Below are 19,450 nucleotides of genomic sequence, written 5' to 3'. Positions count from 1 at the left end.
AGTGGAGTCAGTCCCAGAAATAAGAGGTTCATGCTGCTCTGCTAAAACCAAAGGGACAACTTCATTTTACATGTTTATCCAAGTTGACAGATCTGGTTGCCAGAAAGAAAGTCTCTAATGAGGAATTAAGAGATGCAGGCAGATTTCCAGTTGGTAAATGAATACATTTTTTCATGTTTCTGTATTTGCCTGCCATCTCCTATACAACTTGGATTCCTAGGGCTGGCCATCCAACACATGCCCTTGCTAACACTTTAATGCCTTGTCCCCAGAACTTCCACCTCAGCTTCTTTGCTAGCCTCAGCTCTGGGAATTAGCTCCTGATACCTGCTTCTCTGTTTTCACTCTCAGACAGTGCACACTGGCTGGAGAAAGTACCACACGCTTGCTGCTTGGGTCCCCAGTCAGCTCTGATTTTGGATGGGTCTCATACTGCTCAAGACATGTCCCACTGAGTCCTTCCCTCATCTCCACTGCCAATTCTGCTGCCCCCCTCTCAGCAGGAAGCTCTTTACTCCGCCCCCACTTCCTGAGAGGGAAGCTTGCTGGGGGCAGCATGTTAATCTTCCTCTGCTCCAGACTTACGTCTCTGTGCCTCCACTCACCTTCCTGCCTCTGTTCCCATGTGTGAGAAACGAAGGGTCCCTTCCCCTGGCCGTGTTGAACCCCTTCCCTGGGCTCTTCCTTCACTTACATCTTCTCACTTTCGACTCTGTCAGCTCCTTCTCCTCTGGTACAAACATGCTTCAGTCTCTGTACCTTAAAAGTCCTTTCCCCGTCCCTGCTATTCCCTTTATCTATATGCCCACCCCCTCCCCCTCCCCACCAAACTTCCTCATTAACCTTTTCTGGCATAGCATCCTCCACGACCTGTCTACTAACATTGCTGCATCAGAGGTCACCAGTGATTTTTCCAGTTGCCAGGAGAATGTCGGGGGTGAGCAGAGGGGATTCTCATTCCCTGCCCTTGGCCTCCCCGAGGTGGGCAGTGCTGCTGAGCAGATGCTGTCTGCTTGGTTCTGTGGAAATGAATGCTCCTAGACCCTCGCCTGCATCTCTTGCTACCTTTTCCTAGTCTCCTTTGCTGCTGTACTCCTCTTTAACTTGTCTCGTGGACAATTCCATGGTTAGAAAGCACCCACTCTGTCCTAGCTCAGGCCCTCATCACTTCTTTGCTGGATTAATATCTTCTAACTAACATCTTTGTCCCTTATATCTAAACTCCACCCTTCACTCTGTTCCCAGCGTTATCTCCCTAAAACAAAATATGATCAACATGTCCATCACTTCAAAAACCTTCAGTGGCTACCTAGTGCCTGCGGAATAAAATGCAAACTTATTCCAATTGCATTCTGGAATCTATCAGCTGGTCCCACCCTACCTCTTGAGCTTCATCTCAATCTCCTCCATGGACTATATGCTGCAGTCACACAGGCCTTCTTCAAGTTCTCTAAACACCACCTACACCAAGCCTTTGCACATGCAATCCACTCAGCTGAGAAGACCATTTTCTCCCTGTTCTAGTTCTCAAAATGCAATTTGCCTCTCAATGCTTGGTCCAAATGCCCCTTCCTCTGTCAACAGTTTTCTCCTATGTGTTTAAAACGTAGGAGGTAACCAGCAAGTTTTTTGAATGAGTAAATCAACCCTGTTTATTCATTTCTAGTCAGAATTAGCCACTCCTTTCTCTATGCTCTCACAACACTGGGACTAAAACCAGCCAGCACAGCTCTCATTTGCCCTTGTATGGTAGTTAATTCTTTACCTGTCTCTCTCTCCCAGTAGTATGTGATCTCCTTTATTTACCCACCACCTATTTCACATTGGCTGATGGGAAACAATGGCCTTAACCAGAAATCCTCAGAGAAGTCGAGAGCAATTCACTTGTTCCCTGAAACAGCTGCTCCCAGAGTCAGCCAACAACCCACTTCCTAAGGTCAACAGTACACTAAGAATATGAAAATCAAAGTTTTCCAAGTGTACTTACAAATCTTGTGAGGTTTGACTCCTGTCTGGGGTGACTCTTCGCTGCTGGGCTTGAGGTTGCTGAGAAATGATTAAAGATGATTTATTGTCAGAAGGGGATACCTTGTGATGAAAGTCAAGAGGATGAGAAACAGTGCTGCAGTAATGAACAGATTTTTCGGCAATGTTTATGATCTCATTGCAAACTGCTTCCTGTGAGGTGGCCCCGAGATATCGAGAAACCCCCATAAAACAGTCAACATGGGGATAAAAAAAAAAAGAAAGAGGAAGAGATGTAACATTCCAGATGAAGCACATAAGTCCAGGGAGAAAACAGAGTTGAAGATCCAGGTTAAAAAAAATAGATATTCCAGTAGTGGAGTGCAGGAGAAATCCAGATGTAAGCATGGAAAAACAGGTAAGATACAGAAGAATTTGGGATTTAGTATGAATATTAAAAAACAAAAAACAAAAAACAAAAAACAGGCAGCAGCATAAAAGCCTGTAATTAGTAACTGTTACAAATGGAGTAATTTCAGGATAGGAATGCAAATATGTATCCCCCAATCATGCACTAATACATTAACTTAATCCCACATGTAGGCAGAGGAGTCTCTAAACTCCTCTGCTTTTTTTTTTTGATGGGGAGGAGTTGGCCTAACATCTCACTCTACTACAATAGACACAGAATTCTTGTAGATAATGGCTCTGTGAGTTAACCAGGCATTTCTCTACTCTAGACTCTAGAAGTCAGCAAGGATTCTCTTTAGAAAAGCTACGGTCTTATTCAACAGGCATCTTACCACATAGCTCTTTTCAGATTCTGTGAGATCAGGTCCTGCTCTCAATGAATGATGAGAAGGCTGTGATCACCAAGCAAATTATAAGGGAGACATTTTAGCAGATGTCACATTGGAAAGGATTCAAAATAAAAGCATGAGCAAATACACATACCACGCCATCACACTTGGCTGACACCGGATACTCGCAGGCTATGGCCCCGAGTTTCCACAACAACACGGTAAGTGCACAGGAGAAAATGCAAATGTAGTTAGAAGCAGCATCCAGACAATGAAATGGGTAGTTGGAAACATGGCTGCAGTGAGGTAAGAATGAAGAACACAAGTCCCCGGACCGGCAGGAGGGAGACACGGAAGGGCTGTCTCAAGGAACTGGCATGTCCCTTCACAAGCCACACATTGGTGCCCTCGCTCTCAGCAAGCCTCTAGAGAAGGGCTGCTGTACCAAAACCCAGTTTCCATTATTTTGTTGACTAGTTCATAAAACTATCAGGTCTGCCATGTTTCAATACATATAAAAACTGAAAAACAGTAACACTTTTGAAAACCTCCTTGGTAATATCTGAAGTATCAAACAAGACCTTTCCCCTGGAAAAATATGCACATGACATACTCCACTGAGTTATGAAATGAGTACAGATAGCTCCTAGGGCAGAACTTGCTTCCAGAGATAGGACTGTATGTCCTGATATGTGTAGAAATGAAACTGTCACTCTTCACTCACCAAGCCGGGTACCACACGCTGACACGAAAACACAGGTGCAAGCCTGGCCAGGCAGACCTGCGTTTCAAGCGGGGCTCCCATCTATAGAGGCCAGGCCTTCCTTGGAACTATTTCCCCCAGAAAGATTCCATTTTAAGCTCTAGGAAGTCCTTCTAAATACATATTTGAAGAGCCGTCCTTGGAGAAACCCTCCAGGTAACATGCAGTAATAGCAACAGGCCACAGCTACTCTCAAGCCTTCTAGAAGGGCACTTAAAAATCTTTTGTGTATAACCCATTTGTTTCCTAGAGAGGCCCAAAGAGAGTAAGGACCCCCCTCAGGTCACACAGCAAATTAGTGGTAGACTTGTCTCCTGGCTTCATCTGTGGTCCCATTTGACCTTGTCTTTCATCCTAAGACCACTTTGTCAAGTGTGCTCACTGACTTCTTCAATAAGTCCCACAGAAAACCTGGAGACAGGCCAAGCAGGGTTTGTCATCCTGTTTTCTTTAAAAACCCAGGAAGCAGATGCTCAGAGGGGTTTAGTGCATTCCCCAACATCACACAGCTAGCGAGAGGTAAGCTGATTAGCTGCTCTTCGTACTCTACCATGTCACCCCTCCTGTTCATCTCTACTGTACATGTCCCCATCCTTTAGTATGCACTGCAGGACCAATTTCCATCCAGGCATCACTTCTAAACTCCTGTCCTTTGGGGATGCCTCTTCGAGTTCTCCAAACCCCTTCAAACTGTAATCACTCAAACTAGCCTCCTTGGACTGTGACAGGAATAAAGGAAGAAGAAGACCTGAGGGCCTTTTCATGCTCCTTTGACAATGTCTCAGGACCTTGGGCCTTTGCCAAGTGCCTGGGAGCTGACCATGGGGCTCCACTCACCACCCACCCAGTCTCTGGATCAAGGTTTCCACATAACAAAGGAAAGAAGTAGACATTTCCAAGCACCTGCTATATGGGGTTAAGAAGAATGAAACTTATTTTAGGCACCTTGAGTGGGTGAGAGCAGCAGGCAGATTTTGACTTGACAGAAGGAATCTTTCTAAAAGTGAGAGCTGCCTACCAATAGAAGGAGCTGCCTCAAGGGCCGGCCCGGTGGCGCACTCGGTAGAGTGTGGCGCTTGGGAGCATGGTGGCGCTCCCGCCGAGGGTTCGGATCCCATATAGAGACTGGTCCGCTCACTGGTTGAGCGCGGTGCGGGCGCAACACCGAGGGTTGCGATCCCATTGCCAGTTGCAGTACGGGCACGACACTGAGGGTTGCGATCCCGTTACCGGTCACAAAAAAAGACAAAAAGGAAGGAAAAAAAAAAAAAAAGAAGGAGCTGCCTCAAGAGGAAGTGAGTTGCTGGCTACAACAGCTGTTTAAGCTGAGGCTGCAGTTGACTGTTGATAGTTGGGATATTGTGGAGTGGGACTGCTCAAACTTTAATGTACGTAGGTATCACCTGGGATCCTGTTAAAATGTAGATGCTGACTCAGTTCATCTGGGGTATGTCACGGGACTGTGCATTTCTATTTAGTGGTGCTGATGCTGCTGGTTCACAGACCAACTTTGGGTAGCAAGGATGTAGAAAACCTCAATATCCCACACTGAGATTCTTTGTCTACAGTATACAAAGACTGATCTGGGTCACACCTTATGAAAACAAAAGTTCTCATAAAAAAAATATTTCCAAACTCCAGCTGATGTCCTAATGACCCTCAGGTCAAATGCAGCACAAAGAGAGGATGCAGACAATCTCTTGTCATGACCTCCACAGCTTACAGAAGCCCCCTAGCATCCTTCAATTAACTTAATCCCAAAGGAGTGACTGGAATCAATCATCTAGCAAATAATTTGGTGCTCAGAAGAGGATTGACAAATCAAATACAGTAAGAAGGACTAATATTTTACAAGCACATATAGCTCTATTACCTCATCTGACTTTTGCACCAGCCCTTTGGCAGAATAGGGAATCTTAAGGCCGGGAGAAGTCTGAAGACTTGCACAAGTAGCAAAGCCACTGATTGTGAAAGCTGAATCCCTTGGAGTCTGTTTTAGTCCACTTTGTGTTGCTATAACAGAAGTACCTGAGACTGGGTAATTTATAAGGAGAAGAGGTTTATTTGGCTTACGATTCTGGGACAGCTGTAGCTGGGCATGGGCCTCAGGCTACTTCTACTCATGGCGGAAAGTGGCAGGCAGTTGGCGNACCACCTATTTCACATTGGCTGATGGGAAACAATGGCCTTAACCAGAAATCCTCAGAGAAGTCGAGAGCAATTCACTTGTTCCCTGAAACAGCTGCTCCCAGAGTCAGCCAACAACCCACTTCCTAAAGTCAACAGTACACTAAGAATATGAAAATCAAAGTTTTCCAAGTGTACTTACAAATCTTGTGAGGTTTGACTCCTGTCTGGGGTGACTCTTCGCTGCTGGGCTTGAGGTTGCTGAGAAATGATTAAAGATGATTTATTGTCAGAAGGGGATACCTTGTGATGAAAGTCAAGAGGATGAGAAACAGTGCTGCAGTAATGAACAGATTTTTCGGCAATGTTTATGATCTCATTGCAAACTGCTTCCTGTGAGGTGGCCCCGAGATATCGAGAAACCCCCATAAAACAGTCAACATGGGGATAAAAAAAAAAAGAAAGAGGAAGAGATGTAACATTCCAGATGAAGCACATAAGTCCAGGGAGAAAACAGAGTTGAAGATCCAGGTTAAAAAAAATAGATATTCCAGTAGTGGAGTGCAGGAGAAATCCAGATGTAAGCATGGAAAAACAGGTAAGATACAGAAGAATTTGGGATTTAGTATGAATATTAAAAAACAAAAAACAAAAAACAAAAAACAGGCAGCAGCATAAAAGCCTGTAATTAGTAACTGTTACAAATGGAGTAATTTCAGGATAGGAATGCAAATATGTATCCCCCAATCATGCACTAATACATTAACTTAATCCCACATGTAGGCAGAGGAGTCTCTAAACTCCTCTGCTTTTTTTTTTTGATGGGGAGGAGTTGGCCTAACATCTCACTCTACTACAATAGACACAGAATTCTTGTAGATAATGGCTCTGTGAGTTAACCAGGCATTTCTCTACTCTAGACTCTAGAAGTCAGCAAGGATTCTCTTTAGAAAAGCTACGGTCTTATTCAACAGGCATCTTACCACATAGCTCTTTTCAGATTCTGTGAGATCAGGTCCTGCTCTCAATGAATGATGAGAAGGCTGTGATCACCAAGCAAATTATAAGGGAGACATTTTAGCAGATGTCACATTGGAAAGGATTCAAAATAAAAGCATGAGCAAATACACATACCACGCCATCACACTTGGCTGACACCGGATACTCGCAGGCTATGGCCCCGAGTTTCCACAACAACACGGTAAGTGCACAGGAGAAAATGCAAATGTAGTTAGAAGCAGCATCCAGACAATGAAATGGGTAGTTGGAAACATGGCTGCAGTGAGGTAAGAATGAAGAACACAAGTCCCCGGACCGGCAGGAGGGAGACACGGAAGGGCTGTCTCAAGGAACTGGCATGTCCCTTCACAAGCCACACATTGGTGCCCTCGCTCTCAGCAAGCCTCTAGAGAAGGGCTGCTGTACCAAAACCCAGTTTCCATTATTTTGTTGACTAGTTCATAAAACTATCAGGTCTGCCATGTTTCAATACATATAAAAACTGAAAAACAGTAACACTTTTGAAAACCTCCTTGGTAATATCTGAAGTATCAAACAAGACCTTTCCCCTGGAAAAATATGCACATGACATACTCCACTGAGTTATGAAATGAGTACAGATAGCTCCTAGGGCAGAACTTGCTTCCAGAGATAGGACTGTATGTCCTGATATGTGTAGAAATGAAACTGTCACTCTTCACTCACCAAGCCGGGTACCACACGCTGACACGAAAACACAGGTGCAAGCCTGGCCAGGCAGACCTGCGTTTCAAGCGGGGCTCCCATCTATAGAGGCCAGGCCTTCCTTGGAACTATTTCCCCCAGAAAGATTCCATTTTAAGCTCTAGGAAGTCCTTCTAAATACATATTTGAAGAGCCGTCCTTGGAGAAACCCTCCAGGTAACATGCAGTAATAGCAACAGGCCACAGCTACTCTCAAGCCTTCTAGAAGGGCACTTAAAAATCTTTTGTGTATAACCCATTTGTTTCCTAGAGAGGCCCAAAGAGAGTAAGGACCCCCCTCAGGTCACACAGCAAATTAGTGGTAGACTTGTCTCCTGGCTTCATCTGTGGTCCCATTTGACCTTGTCTTTCATCCTAAGACCACTTTGTCAAGTGTGCTCACTGACTTCTTCAATAAGTCCCACAGAAAACCTGGAGACAGGCCAAGCAGGGTTTGTCATCCTGTTTTCTTTAAAAACCCAGGAAGCAGATGCTCAGAGGGGTTTAGTGCATTCCCCAACATCACACAGCTAGCGAGAGGTAAGCTGATTAGCTGCTCTTCGTACTCTACCATGTCACCCCTCCTGTTCATCTCTACTGTACATGTCCCCATCCTTTAGTATGCACTGCAGGACCAATTTCCATCCAGGCATCACTTCTAAACTCCTGTCCTTTGGGGATGCCTCTTCGAGTTCTCCAAACCCCTTCAAACTGTAATCACTCAAACTAGCCTCCTTGGACTGTGACAGGAATAAAGGAAGAAGACCTGAGGGCCTTTTCATGCTCCTTTGACAATGTCTCAGGACCTTGGGCCTTTGCCAAGTGCCTGGGAGCTGACCATGGGGCTCCACTCACCACCCACCCAGTCTCTGGATCAAGGTTTCCACATAACAAAGGAAAGAAGTAGACATTTCCAAGCACCTGCTATATGGGGTTAAGAAGAATGAAACTTATTTTAGGCACCTTGAGTGGGTGAGAGCAGCAGGCAGATTTTGACTTGACAGAAGGAATCTTTCTAAAAGTGAGAGCTGCCTACCAATAGAAGGAGCTGCCTCAAGGGCCGGCCCGGTGGCGCACTCGGTAGAGAAAAAAAAAAAAAAAAGGAAAAAAAAAAAAAAAAAAAAAGAAGGAGCTGCCTCAAGAGGAAGTGAGTTGCTGGCTACAACAGCTGTTTAAGCTGAGGCTGCAGGTGACTGTTGATAGTTGGGATATTGTGGAGTGGGACTGCTCAAACTTTAATGTACGTAGGTATCACCTGGGATCCTGTTAAAATGTAGATGCTGACTCAGTTCATCTGGGGTATGTCACGGGACTCTGCATTTCTATTTAGTGGTGCTGATGCTGCTGGTTCACAGACCAACTTTGGGTAGCAAGGATGTAGAAAACCTCAATATCCCACACTGAGATTCTTTGTCTACAGTATACAAAGACTGATCTGGGTCACACCTTATGAAAACAAAAGTTCTCATAAAAAAAATATTTCCAAACTCCAGCTGATGTCCTAATGACCCTCAGGTCAAATGCAGCACAAAGAGAGGATGCAGACAATCTCTTGTCATGACCTCCACAGCTTACAGAAGCCCCCTAGCATCCTTCAATTAACTTAATCCCAAAGGAGTGACTGGAATCAATCATCTAGCAAATAATTTGGTGCTCAGAAGAGGATTGACAAATCAAATACAGTAAGAAGGACTAATATTTTACAAGCACATATAGCTCTATTACCTCATCTGACTTTTGCACCAGCCCTTTGGCAGAATAGGGAATCTTAAGGCCGGGAGAAGTCTGAAGACTTGCACAAGTAGCAAAGCCACTGATTGTGAAAGCTGAATCCCTTGGAGTCTGTTTTAGTCCACTTTGTGTTGCTATAACAGAAGTTACTCCAGGTGTTCAAAGACATTTCCTTAAGTGGAAGGTATGGTGTGCAGTAACAGATAGCAACCAATCATTAACCCAAGGAACCATATACTGGAAGGGATACTGATGGCCCAGCTAAAACCTTCCTTGGTGTCAGGCCATACCCAAAGCAAGGGATAATCATTATAGCCTTAACATCTGCATAGTACAAACTTAACCCCCTCCTGAGAAGTAGGGATGACTGGGTTCCTCACTTAGCATTCATTGAATAAATAAGGAAGAAGGCAAGATAAACATTTATCCTATTAGCTGAGATTCAATTTCTCCCTATTTAGATTTAAATGAAACATCTCATGTAACTGAAATGTAAACCAGGTTTTTTGGTTTTTTTGCAGGGAAGGGGGGCATGCCATGGAATGGCCCCTCAATGGAGATGGACACCACTAATAACCATCACAAGGATCAGCCTTTCACTTTGAATGTTGTTTACCTTTTTTTTTTTTTTTTTGCTTTTGGCATATTTTTTTTCCCAGCCCCATTTTCTATTCACTTTACAGCTTTATATAGCTCTTCCTCTAAACCTGTGCTGTCCAATATGATAGCCAGTAGCCACACGTAGCTTTGAAACTTGAGATGTGACTAGCATGAAATGAAATGGGCTATAAGCGTAAAAATGTACACTGGGTTTTGAAAACAGCACAAAATAAAGAACGTAAAATATCTCATTAATAATTTTTGAACATATTAAGTAATATATATTACTAAAATTAATTTCACCTGTTCCATTTTACTATGGCTACTAGAAAACTTTAAATTATATATACGGCTTATATTATATTTCTACTGGATAGTGCTGCTCTCAACCTTCCCCAGGTCCTCAAGATCTGCCCTTATTTAAGCCTAAGAGTAGACAAACGTTTTAACCAGGACCTCATCCAGGGTAAGAATAAAGGGAGTATTATCTCATGCTAACTACATTTTGGATTCTGGAGATGCATTCCAGCTTTTCACATGTTCAGAAAAACAACCACCAGCCTAGACCACGTGTGCTCACACACACACTGCACTCCCACCCTCCCCCATCAATAGAAAGCAGGTGCTAGTAGCTGATCCAGAAATTGCTTTCTTCTGTGTTTGTACACAAGTCACCCCTCCTGGCCAGGAGTGCTCGTTTCATCCTCCCCAAGTGAGAGTGTCCTTACTCTGTTGCCCTACCTTCAGTTCACAGAAGTCCCTCAGAAATCTTAGCTTCCCTGGAGCTGTTAATCCTTCTGGATCCACAAAACAGCTACGGTGAAGTTACTAAGCATCTCTTCCAGCTTTGGGTGTGTGCCAAAGCCTTGTAGCCCAAAATAAACACACACAGGAAGTCCTGGAGATGCGGACAGGACCAAGAAACACAACCTCTATATGGCCCAAATCCCCTCTAGAAATATCACGAATCTCTTCTGCCCTCCTAACTGCCTAAGGCTCTTAGAAATGGCATTTCTCCAGTCATCTCACACCCCATATGTTCTCAGACCCCACCCCACCTTTCAGGTCACCTATACTGGGCTTCCAGGGGGACAGGGAGAAAATCTGGGTTCCAAGCCAGGCTCTCACACTCATTGTCTTTTGAGCAAAATACTTAACTTCTTCAGACTTCAAATTGCCAGTATTTACTTCATTTTACAAATGAGAAAACAAGACCCGACATGTCTGCATTTGGGTCTTGGTTCCCCACCTCAAGTGCTGAGAGAATACCTGTTGGTTAATTTTTGTAAGAACTGCAGCCAGTATCTCTCCCCATCCTCCAAACCATTAAACACCCTCTGTATTTAGGGATTTCCCTTCTGAGTAAGTCAAAGGAAAACATTTCCCACGTTTGAGTACCTTAGCATTTTTAATTTCCTTTTTGTTCTCGCAAGTTGCATCACATGCCTTCCCTTCTATTTCTAATTTCCACCCTCAAGCAGGCCCGTGCTTTTGTTCTTATCTTTCTGGGAACTAACCTAGTTTCCATGTGGTGAGGACGTTCCCTCTGAAGTCACCAAAGCAGTCCTTTCTGTCTTCAGCTGTGTATCTTTCCCTTCTCTCCCTTCTCCAAGGCTGCAGTTTGTTCCTGTGCTTCTCAGACACTTTGAGAACTGTGTACTTTGAGCACACCTAGCTTTCCTATGTACCTTTATTTTACACTTCATGCCCTAGAGCTTTATTGTTTGTTTGGCTTCCTTCCCATTAGGAACCAAATTGACATCACAAAAGTTTGACACTTTCCTCAGGCCTCAGTTTTTTCATCTCACTGTGAAAGCGAGCTTTATTGTTTGTTTGGCTTCCTTCCCATTAGGAACCAAATTGACATCACAAAAGTTTGTCACTTTCCTCAGGCCTCAGTTTTTTCATCTCATTGTGAAAGTTGGATAGACTGGGGGCTCTTAACCTGGGCATTCACGGACTCCCAAGGAGCTCTCCGATGGATGCAGGTGTGAGTCTCTTAAAACTTTATGCAAAACTGTGCATTCCCCGAACTACCGGCCTAGAGTCCTCAGCTGACCTCAGATTCTCAAAGGTACTGTGACCTGGAAAAAGTTAGGAATCATTGGAGTGGATGATCTTTCGACTTCTTTTTAATTAAGAAATTCTACAAGGCTCTCTCACAAATTACAGAAACTCTTAAAAACCATGGCTGGATACCAGTTAGCAAATGATGCTCCTATCTTGGAGAAACTCAGTAAATACTTGATGATAATGGTGGAGACTTCCAAGATGATCTTCCCCTTTACTTTCTTGATTGATTGTTCTAAACCCTATTGGTCCAAATTACACCTAACAAAATACAAGAACTTAGTTGATAATTCTTAACTCTTGGGCATTTTATATGTGTTTGTGTGCATGTTTTTGTCCAATTAGTTAAGTTATCCCTCTAAAAACAAATGGAAAACTTTCACTTTTCGATTTTGAAGGTGTGCAGGTCTATAATAAACCTTCTCCTTGAAGTTTTGTATTTGTTCTTTCTCATTCAACTGAAATTCACACAGGACTTTTACCTCACCATAGAATATCAACACTAAAAAGAACTTTGGTTCTCTTGTTGGAATCTTTTGTTTATGGTGAGGAATATGCCAGGGAAGCAAAGTTACTCATACAAAAGCACTCAGGAGAGTAACAGCTGAGCTGGGGCTAGAACCCAGGTACCCGGACTTTCAATCCAGTGCTCTTCCTACCCCATCCCGGCTCCCCCTAAAGACCCCTGCACCTCATTTACCCCATTCTGCTATTCAGAGAAAACACAGGCCGAAAAACAGGAGCAACCAACCCGATATGAAACCAGTTTGGGAGGCTACAAAGGAATGAAACGTCAAACCATTTTAAAGGAAGTGTTCACACATCTGCAGAGTTGGAGGTGGGGGGCACATGACTAAAGAGAAGGAAAGCAGCAAAGCAGAGAATGACTTGCAAGGGTCACTGTCACTGTGAGGAAGGTGACTAGACATTGTTAGGAGGTGCTGAGAGTGTTAGAGGCACCAGTAAGCACCCTCTAAGCTGCCGGTCCCAGCCCCTTCTCCAGAATCTCCTCCTTCTATTCACCTGTGGATACCTGAAGCCTCACCCAAACCAGGAACCCACCACTGTCCACATTGACTAGACATTGTTAGGAGGTGCTGAGAGTGTTAGAGGCACCAGTAAGCACCCTCTAAGCTCCCGGTCCCAGCCCCTTCTCCAGAATCTCCTCCTTCTATTTACCTGTGGATACCTGAAGCCTCACCCAAACCAGGAACCCACCACTGTCCACACACACAGCTTTCATGTTCCCACCCCTGGGTCTTTGCCGAGGCTATACGCCTTGAATACCGCCCTCTTGCTGTACACCTACTGGAAAACTCCCTATTCTTTAAGGCCCAGATCAAATGCTAGTTCGTTCTGCAGGTAATCGCTTTCCCCCTCCCATTGCTTATTACTTCTCCTCATCTTGAACCTCCAGAGTGAACCATTTGTGACTCTCTTTCCTGTTTGCATTATAATTATTTGTAAACATGTCTCAGTCTCCCAATGGAGATCATAAACTCCTTCAGTAGAGGTCAGTTATTTTTTGTCTTTTCGTTCATTCAACACATATTTATTGAGTGCCTTCCCTGTATCAGGTGTCACAGTCCCTGACCTTAGGGTGCTAATGCCCTAATGGGGATGAAGGCAAGCTAAGAGGCAGATACAACAGGGCTAAGAAGTGCTCTCACAGGTCAGATGCAGGGGTGGGAACAGGCTGTCAGGAAAGGATCCTGGAAGAAGTAACATCCAAATGGAGAAGTAAGGGATAGGTGGGAATTGTCCAGGCAAACAAGCAGGGGAGCCTTTGGAAATAAGGCTGGCTTCTTGTGTGATGGCCGGATCACACGGGGCCTTCTAACCCAGTGAGGGAGGGAGATTTTCCCAAGAACAACAGAAGTCCTGATGAGTTCATCCCTCTTCACCTCCTGCAACACTTAATACAGTACCTGGAACATCCCATATGCTTGAAAGAAAGAGTAAATGTTTCAGAACGCCTTTTCATTGAAGGCTCTCAGGTAATATCTCTTCTATATATTGGTCAGACATTCAACCCAGCTGCCCAACAACTACAATAAAATTGAACTTTTTGTTCAGCTCTTGGTTCAGCAAGGTGAATAATGTTGACAATTTTTTTTATTCACAAACTGGTCTCAAATGCATTTACCCAAATAAGTGACAGCCTGAGATCATGTCCTCCTGATGGGGCCCCAGAAGACAGTTGTTATTAAAAGTCCTTTCCATTTTTAGCTTGTCTGACAACCTAAGAGGGCATAAGAGGCAGGAGCCCCTTACGATGAACCCCATTTCCAGAGCTGCCACAGAAGGGGAAAGTGAGGGGGGTGGAATGGGGGTGCGTGGGCAGCAGCCTTGTTCATACAACCCCCAGCTCTCAACAGTGAGTGAGCCCAGGGCCCAAGGCCTGGGCACACCCATGGAGAAGGGACTTGTGCCAGGAGAGCAAGGAGGAAGGAAGAGGACAGGAAGTGGTATTCTTAGGGCCTGGAGGCCCACCAAAAAAGGAAAACCAATTTTCAACAAGCCTGGCTTTCCAATCAATGTCATCTCTGGTGTTGTTAGCTACTCCACTCCTATCCTCTGTTAGGAGGCAGGAGGTGTATACCATTAACCTCATGCAGAACTCTGGCAGCGTGCGCACTTCCTGCACCCTGGATCCTGGAATCAGGCTGCAATGATGACTCACTACTAACAATAAGGAGGTCTCCAGGCACCTTGGGTTATCTTAGAATGTTTACAGAATTGCTCCTATGACAGACACATTTAGTTCTTTTCAACTGGCCACTTCACCACCTCTTCCAAGCATCTGCTCTTTCCTTAACCAGACACACCCTTTTCTTTCTCAGAACACATATTCTAGGAGCACCTGTTCCAGGAATGGGCAAACCCTGTCAGGATCGCTGCTTTCCCATAGACTGACGCTATTTGGTTGGGCAACAATCCACAACAGCAGCAGCAGGAAGCCCCCTTTTTATGGAGCCTCACCATATGCCAAGCCCCACACTACGTTCATTACCAAATTTAATCCTTACAACTACCCCACAAGGGAGGGACTGTTTCCACTGCTGCTTACCACATGAGAGAACCATGGCTCCAGAACATTAAGAGGTTGATAGCGAGAGGCTAAGCCTGATTTCGTATAAACTACCCCGCACTGCGCTTACCCTCAGTGATTCCCGCTCCTGACACGCTGGCCTGTGGACCCACATGCATTAGGCCAGCACAGCTGGAGGTCTGACCCAGCATGTCTCAGGGCTCTGTGCTCCTGTGGCCTCCAAGCACACCTCTATTACTGCCCTGTTTGCTCTGCTATGTCTGGAGCACCATAGGCTCCTGAAGATCAGGGATCAACAACCCCTACACCCTGCCCAGATTGAGCAGTTTATTGTGGGTGTTGTACACAGCAAGTACTTAATTAACGGACTGGAGACACCTTCAGGAATCCCATCTGGTTCTAGATTGTTCTCAGTTCTAGATGTAGTTGGATCACCAAGCTACACCCTGCCCAGATTGAGCAGTTTATTGTGGGTGTTGTACACAGCAAGTACTTAATTAATGGACTGGAGACACCTTCAGGAATCCCATCTGGTTCTAGATTGTTCTCAGTTCTAGATGTAGTTGGATCACCAAGTGATGGCTCCACGGCTTCCCTTTACAAAGTGCTGATCATGTTTGCAGCCCTGGTGCTTAGAGTTTCACACACATTATTTCAAGGAATTTTTGCAACCACTCTATGAGGTAGGTGTTATCTCCATTATGAGGAAACTGAGTCTCAGAGAGGGGAAGTAATTACCAAGGCACTAGATGGTAAGAGGTCGAGCTGGCATTCAAACCTGGCTACTCTGGAGAACTTGACCAAAGTCTCTGACTTTCATAGCATATCTAGAATCATGATCTTACTGCCAAGTTCATTTCCTCTCAAAAATTTTCAGCCCTCAAAACACCCTAAGGCCACCTTGGTCCAAACCTGAAATCTTTGTAGCTAACCCAAAAAGGAGATAGGACAGTCACCCAAAACCCTGGCATGCCCACTCTATGATCGCAAGCCTGTCAGGGCCCCAGTGGGGTCTGCATGCTCCTCCCTACAAACAAAATGCCTCTGTTGTGAACAGTCATCCCACACTCTCACACAAACACAAGACAGGACAAAGACCTGATAGAACTGAGCACTAGCAAAGCGCCATGGGTTACAGAAACAAAGTGTGTCTCACATAAAACCACAGCACAGCACAGCACAGCACAGCCGGGTGTTCTCAGCTGTGTTAGTCAGAGCCAATCCAGGATAATCTCCGAGGCACAAGTGGGACACGATGGGTTACAGAAACAAAGTGTGTCTCACATAAAACCACAGCACAGCACAGCACAGCACAGCACAGCCGGGTGTTCTCAGCTGTGTTAGTCAGAGCCAATCCAGGATAATCTCCGAGGCACAAGTGGGACACGAGAAAGGCCTGCCTTCTCATGGGCTTTTGGACCAGGACAGGAGGTACCCAACATGAGGATAACTTCTGAATTGCCTCAACAGGCCAGGAGACAGCCTGACCTTTCCTCCAACCGTCCCCAGCTCTGACACCTTAATCAATGTCCCCTCCATTCCCTCTTGGGCCATCTCTTTGCTCCCAAGGCAAGCAAATGGGCCTCACCAGCATCCCCTCGGCCTCGGTAGATGGACCATGGTAAGACGCTGGCCCACCCTGCCAAGGGAGACGCCCCAGGCACACGCGGCATGCTGCAGCCTACCTGGCTCCCATCTCTCTGAGCAGCTCTCTTCTCAGCCTGCTCGCCACCTCTAGGTCGCTCTGTCTGCTCAGCCTCCCTTCCTGGAAAAAGGCTACCCAGGGCCTTGCTGGGTCGGCTCTCCTTGGGGGTGTTGAGATCTGAGAGTCTCTGTTCAGTACTCAGGCACCTGACCACGTCTGAAGGTTTCAAGCAGCTCTTCTTAGAGATCTTGGGTCCACCAGGGCATCTCTCACCTGCCTCCCTCTCTGCTTTCCTCTCATACCGTTGGCTCTCTTCTCGCCATGGCCGCCTTTTGCTCTGGTTGCTAAAGGCATCACTAAGCTCTGAGATGACCCTGTCAGAGCTCCCCAGCAGTGGCTGGGAGACGCTATCCTGGTGAGTGCCTGAAGGTAGCATGTGGATACCACTGTCTCCATTGACATGAAGGGGGGCTTGGACACCGGGTGTCGGGGAGTAGGCTTTACTGGGAGGAGGCAGGGCCCGTGGGGAAACCGCTGATCGTGGGATGGAATAATCTAACCAACTCAAATGAGGGAGGCTGAAGGACATGGAGGGGCTTCCCCTCGACAACAAAGAGAGGTGGTCAATGTTGTAGATGGAAGCCTCTGGAAGAGGAGGCAAGGGTGGAGTCAGGGCCAGAGGACGCCTGCCTGGGACCCCTACGGTAAGTGAGATCCACTCGGAGGTGATGGCCTGCATCTCAGGGGACAGGGCTCGGCGGGGGTGGGGCAGAGATGATGGGGCTGGAGTAATGAGCTTACTGTGACTGGGACACTTAAAAAGAAAAGGAGAGGAAAACAAAAGAAAGAAGCAGAAGGTACAACTGTCAGCATAAAGGAGAAAGAAGGAAAATAATCACAAGGGTATATAAAGAGGAATGAAATGGAGAGGATGAGCAGGACACTCTGGTGTCCAAAAGGGAAATCACTTGGTGAGGTTGGGAGAGAAACTGGGATGTGCATGAGTATGTGCAGGCAGGGGGTGGAAGGGAGAGGCAAGTGGTATGGAGACAGGAGAGAGGTTCCCATCATAGTAGTTACAGAGGGCGCTGGCCCGATTTGCAGAATCAAATTTTCCAAGGAACACACTGGCAGCTCCTCACTGCAACCCACTCAGTCACCTCTGCAACCAGAGCCCTGACCCAGAGCATGGGGGAGAAAATGCAGCCCACCACTACTCTGGCCCTTCCTTGGGCCTTTATTCTCTCTAGGGGGTTCAGCAGGGTCTTCCGGAGAGGAGCATCAGTGACGTAGTTATTTCGTTTTACAATCGCTCTTGGCTACAGTCAAGTGAAAATGCTAGTTGAGTCCCCATATTCTTCCAAAGCAGAATGCCCGGCTCCAATCTCACACCCTCTCTCCATGAAATGACAGGATGTGGATCTCACTGTGTAAGCAGCTCTGGGTCAACCCATCCACTGCTTTCTGCCAAGAACCCTCTGCTGGGATCAGTGACAAGCAGGTGGGAGAGGAAGAAACGATGAGGAGAGAGAAGAGGCACCACCTCAGTGTCATCTGGGTCCTGCTCTCATCCCTCTGGCTATCATCCCCACAACCTACATGGTGGTACAGTCAGTTTATTTCACAGGATGTCACCCCATCATGCCTCTCCTGAACCCAAGGCTCTGCTTTTTTCTTGGCTTTGGGAAAGTGGAGATGGGTTTGGAACGAGTTATGGTTTTAAACAAGTTTGTTCATAATTAATGTCTGGAAAAGCAAACATCTTATTATGCCTATAAACCTACTTCCTTTCATCCCAGTGTAGACTAAGATGCTGTAAGTTCTTTTTCTAACCTGGTTCTAGTAGCTGCTTGCAAAGAATACTTTGGATCTGGTATACATGTCTGAGGATGTGAACACGAAATTCTCTCTTTCAACCTCTGCCTTATTCTGCAGGCCAATCTTCACTAATAAGATGACTAAGACACTGGGCCAGGGGATTTATGACACAGTGGTGGTACTCACATGACCAGCTTCACCCACGATGAACCAGCTGATAGAGGCTCTTGTTTCTTTTGCCCTACTCATTTTATCCCCAGAGCAACTACTTTAAATGTTGCCTTTTTCCCTGACATAATATTTCTCCCACAAAGTGCTGGAAAAATTCCATTTGTATGCATGAAAACAAACTCCAATGTACAGTCAGAATTGCTACAGTCACTTCTTAATCTCAGTGCTTAAGAACTTCCCCAAAAGGTGCACCATTAGCACTGCTGAGTAAGAAAACTTACAAACTGAGTATGAAAAACAGAGACGAGAAGCTTAGATACCTGTGGGCTCACAGTGGCACTACGACTCGGGGAGGAGGAGAAAGGCAGGTCGATGTAATCCACGGGGTTTTTCACCAGTGGCCGTTTGATCACATCCACGTAGGTGATGGGGAAGATGCCTTGTCGGGATGTCCCTGGGATCCTCCCTTCGTACCAGTTCTCATCTACCTGTCGAAGCAGTGTGATCCTCTCGCCCTGCAAGACACAGCAAGGCAAAGTTCCTTGTCCCACTGTGCCTCAGAACATCTGAGGCTCCTACCTGCACCCTGCACTGTCCTGCATTACTTATCACATCCTTTGCTCAGGAGACATCTTCCCTGCTGGACCTGCATGGAATTAACATCGCTGGGATGGGGATGCTAACAGCAGTAGAGCTACCTGGATGCTGGGAAGTTAAGCTCAGTCTTAAAATATTTCAGTAAAGGAGAAGATCACATTCATGCTCCCAATCTGGAAGGCAAATATAGTGTTTTGACTTTATACAAAATAGACAAGTGTCCAATCTTCATCCCTAAGGCGAAGGTTTTGGGGTGTTATCTTTTTTTCTTTCTTTTTATAACTTTATTTTTCATGTATCAGTACAGAAAAATTAGAATGCAAATAAATATAAAGCAAAAATTAATCATCGCCCATCATACCATCACTTGGGGATAATCACTGTCAATA

General features: G+C 45.6%; 1 protein-coding gene across 11 annotated transcripts in view; it reads right to left on the bottom strand.

Moving 5' to 3' along the window:
- SORBS1 (sorbin and SH3 domain containing 1) overlaps window positions 1-19,450 on the bottom strand; it is a 123,711-nt gene that overhangs the window by 6,076 nt on the left and 98,185 nt on the right. For 6 of the 11 annotated variants that reach the window (XM_008575249.1, XM_008575240.1, XM_008575242.1 and 3 more), the window contains 4 exons: window positions 18,785-18,979; window positions 16,516-17,289; window positions 6,639-6,698; window positions 5,858-6,048 (listed from right to left, as the gene is read on the bottom strand). In XM_008575249.1, the coding sequence (XP_008573471.1) occupies window positions 5,858-6,048; window positions 6,639-6,698; window positions 16,516-17,289; window positions 18,785-18,979 (1,220 nt within the window). Of the gene's footprint in view, window positions 1-5,857; window positions 6,049-6,306; window positions 6,699-16,515; window positions 17,290-18,784; window positions 18,980-19,450 lie in introns of those variants that run through there. The other 5 variants (XM_008575239.1, XM_008575246.1, XM_008575244.1 and 2 more) reach the window with 5 other exon arrangements.

Source organism: Galeopterus variegatus, unplaced genomic scaffold (genome assembly GCF_000696425.1).
Source record: "Galeopterus variegatus unplaced genomic scaffold, G_variegatus-3.0.2 Scaffold1160, whole genome shotgun sequence".
In the NCBI taxonomy this organism is placed as follows: domain Eukaryota; kingdom Metazoa; phylum Chordata; class Mammalia; order Dermoptera; family Cynocephalidae; genus Galeopterus; species Galeopterus variegatus.
The sequence above is the reverse complement of the archived record's forward strand: the minus strand, read 5'-3'. Positions and strand labels throughout refer to the sequence as shown.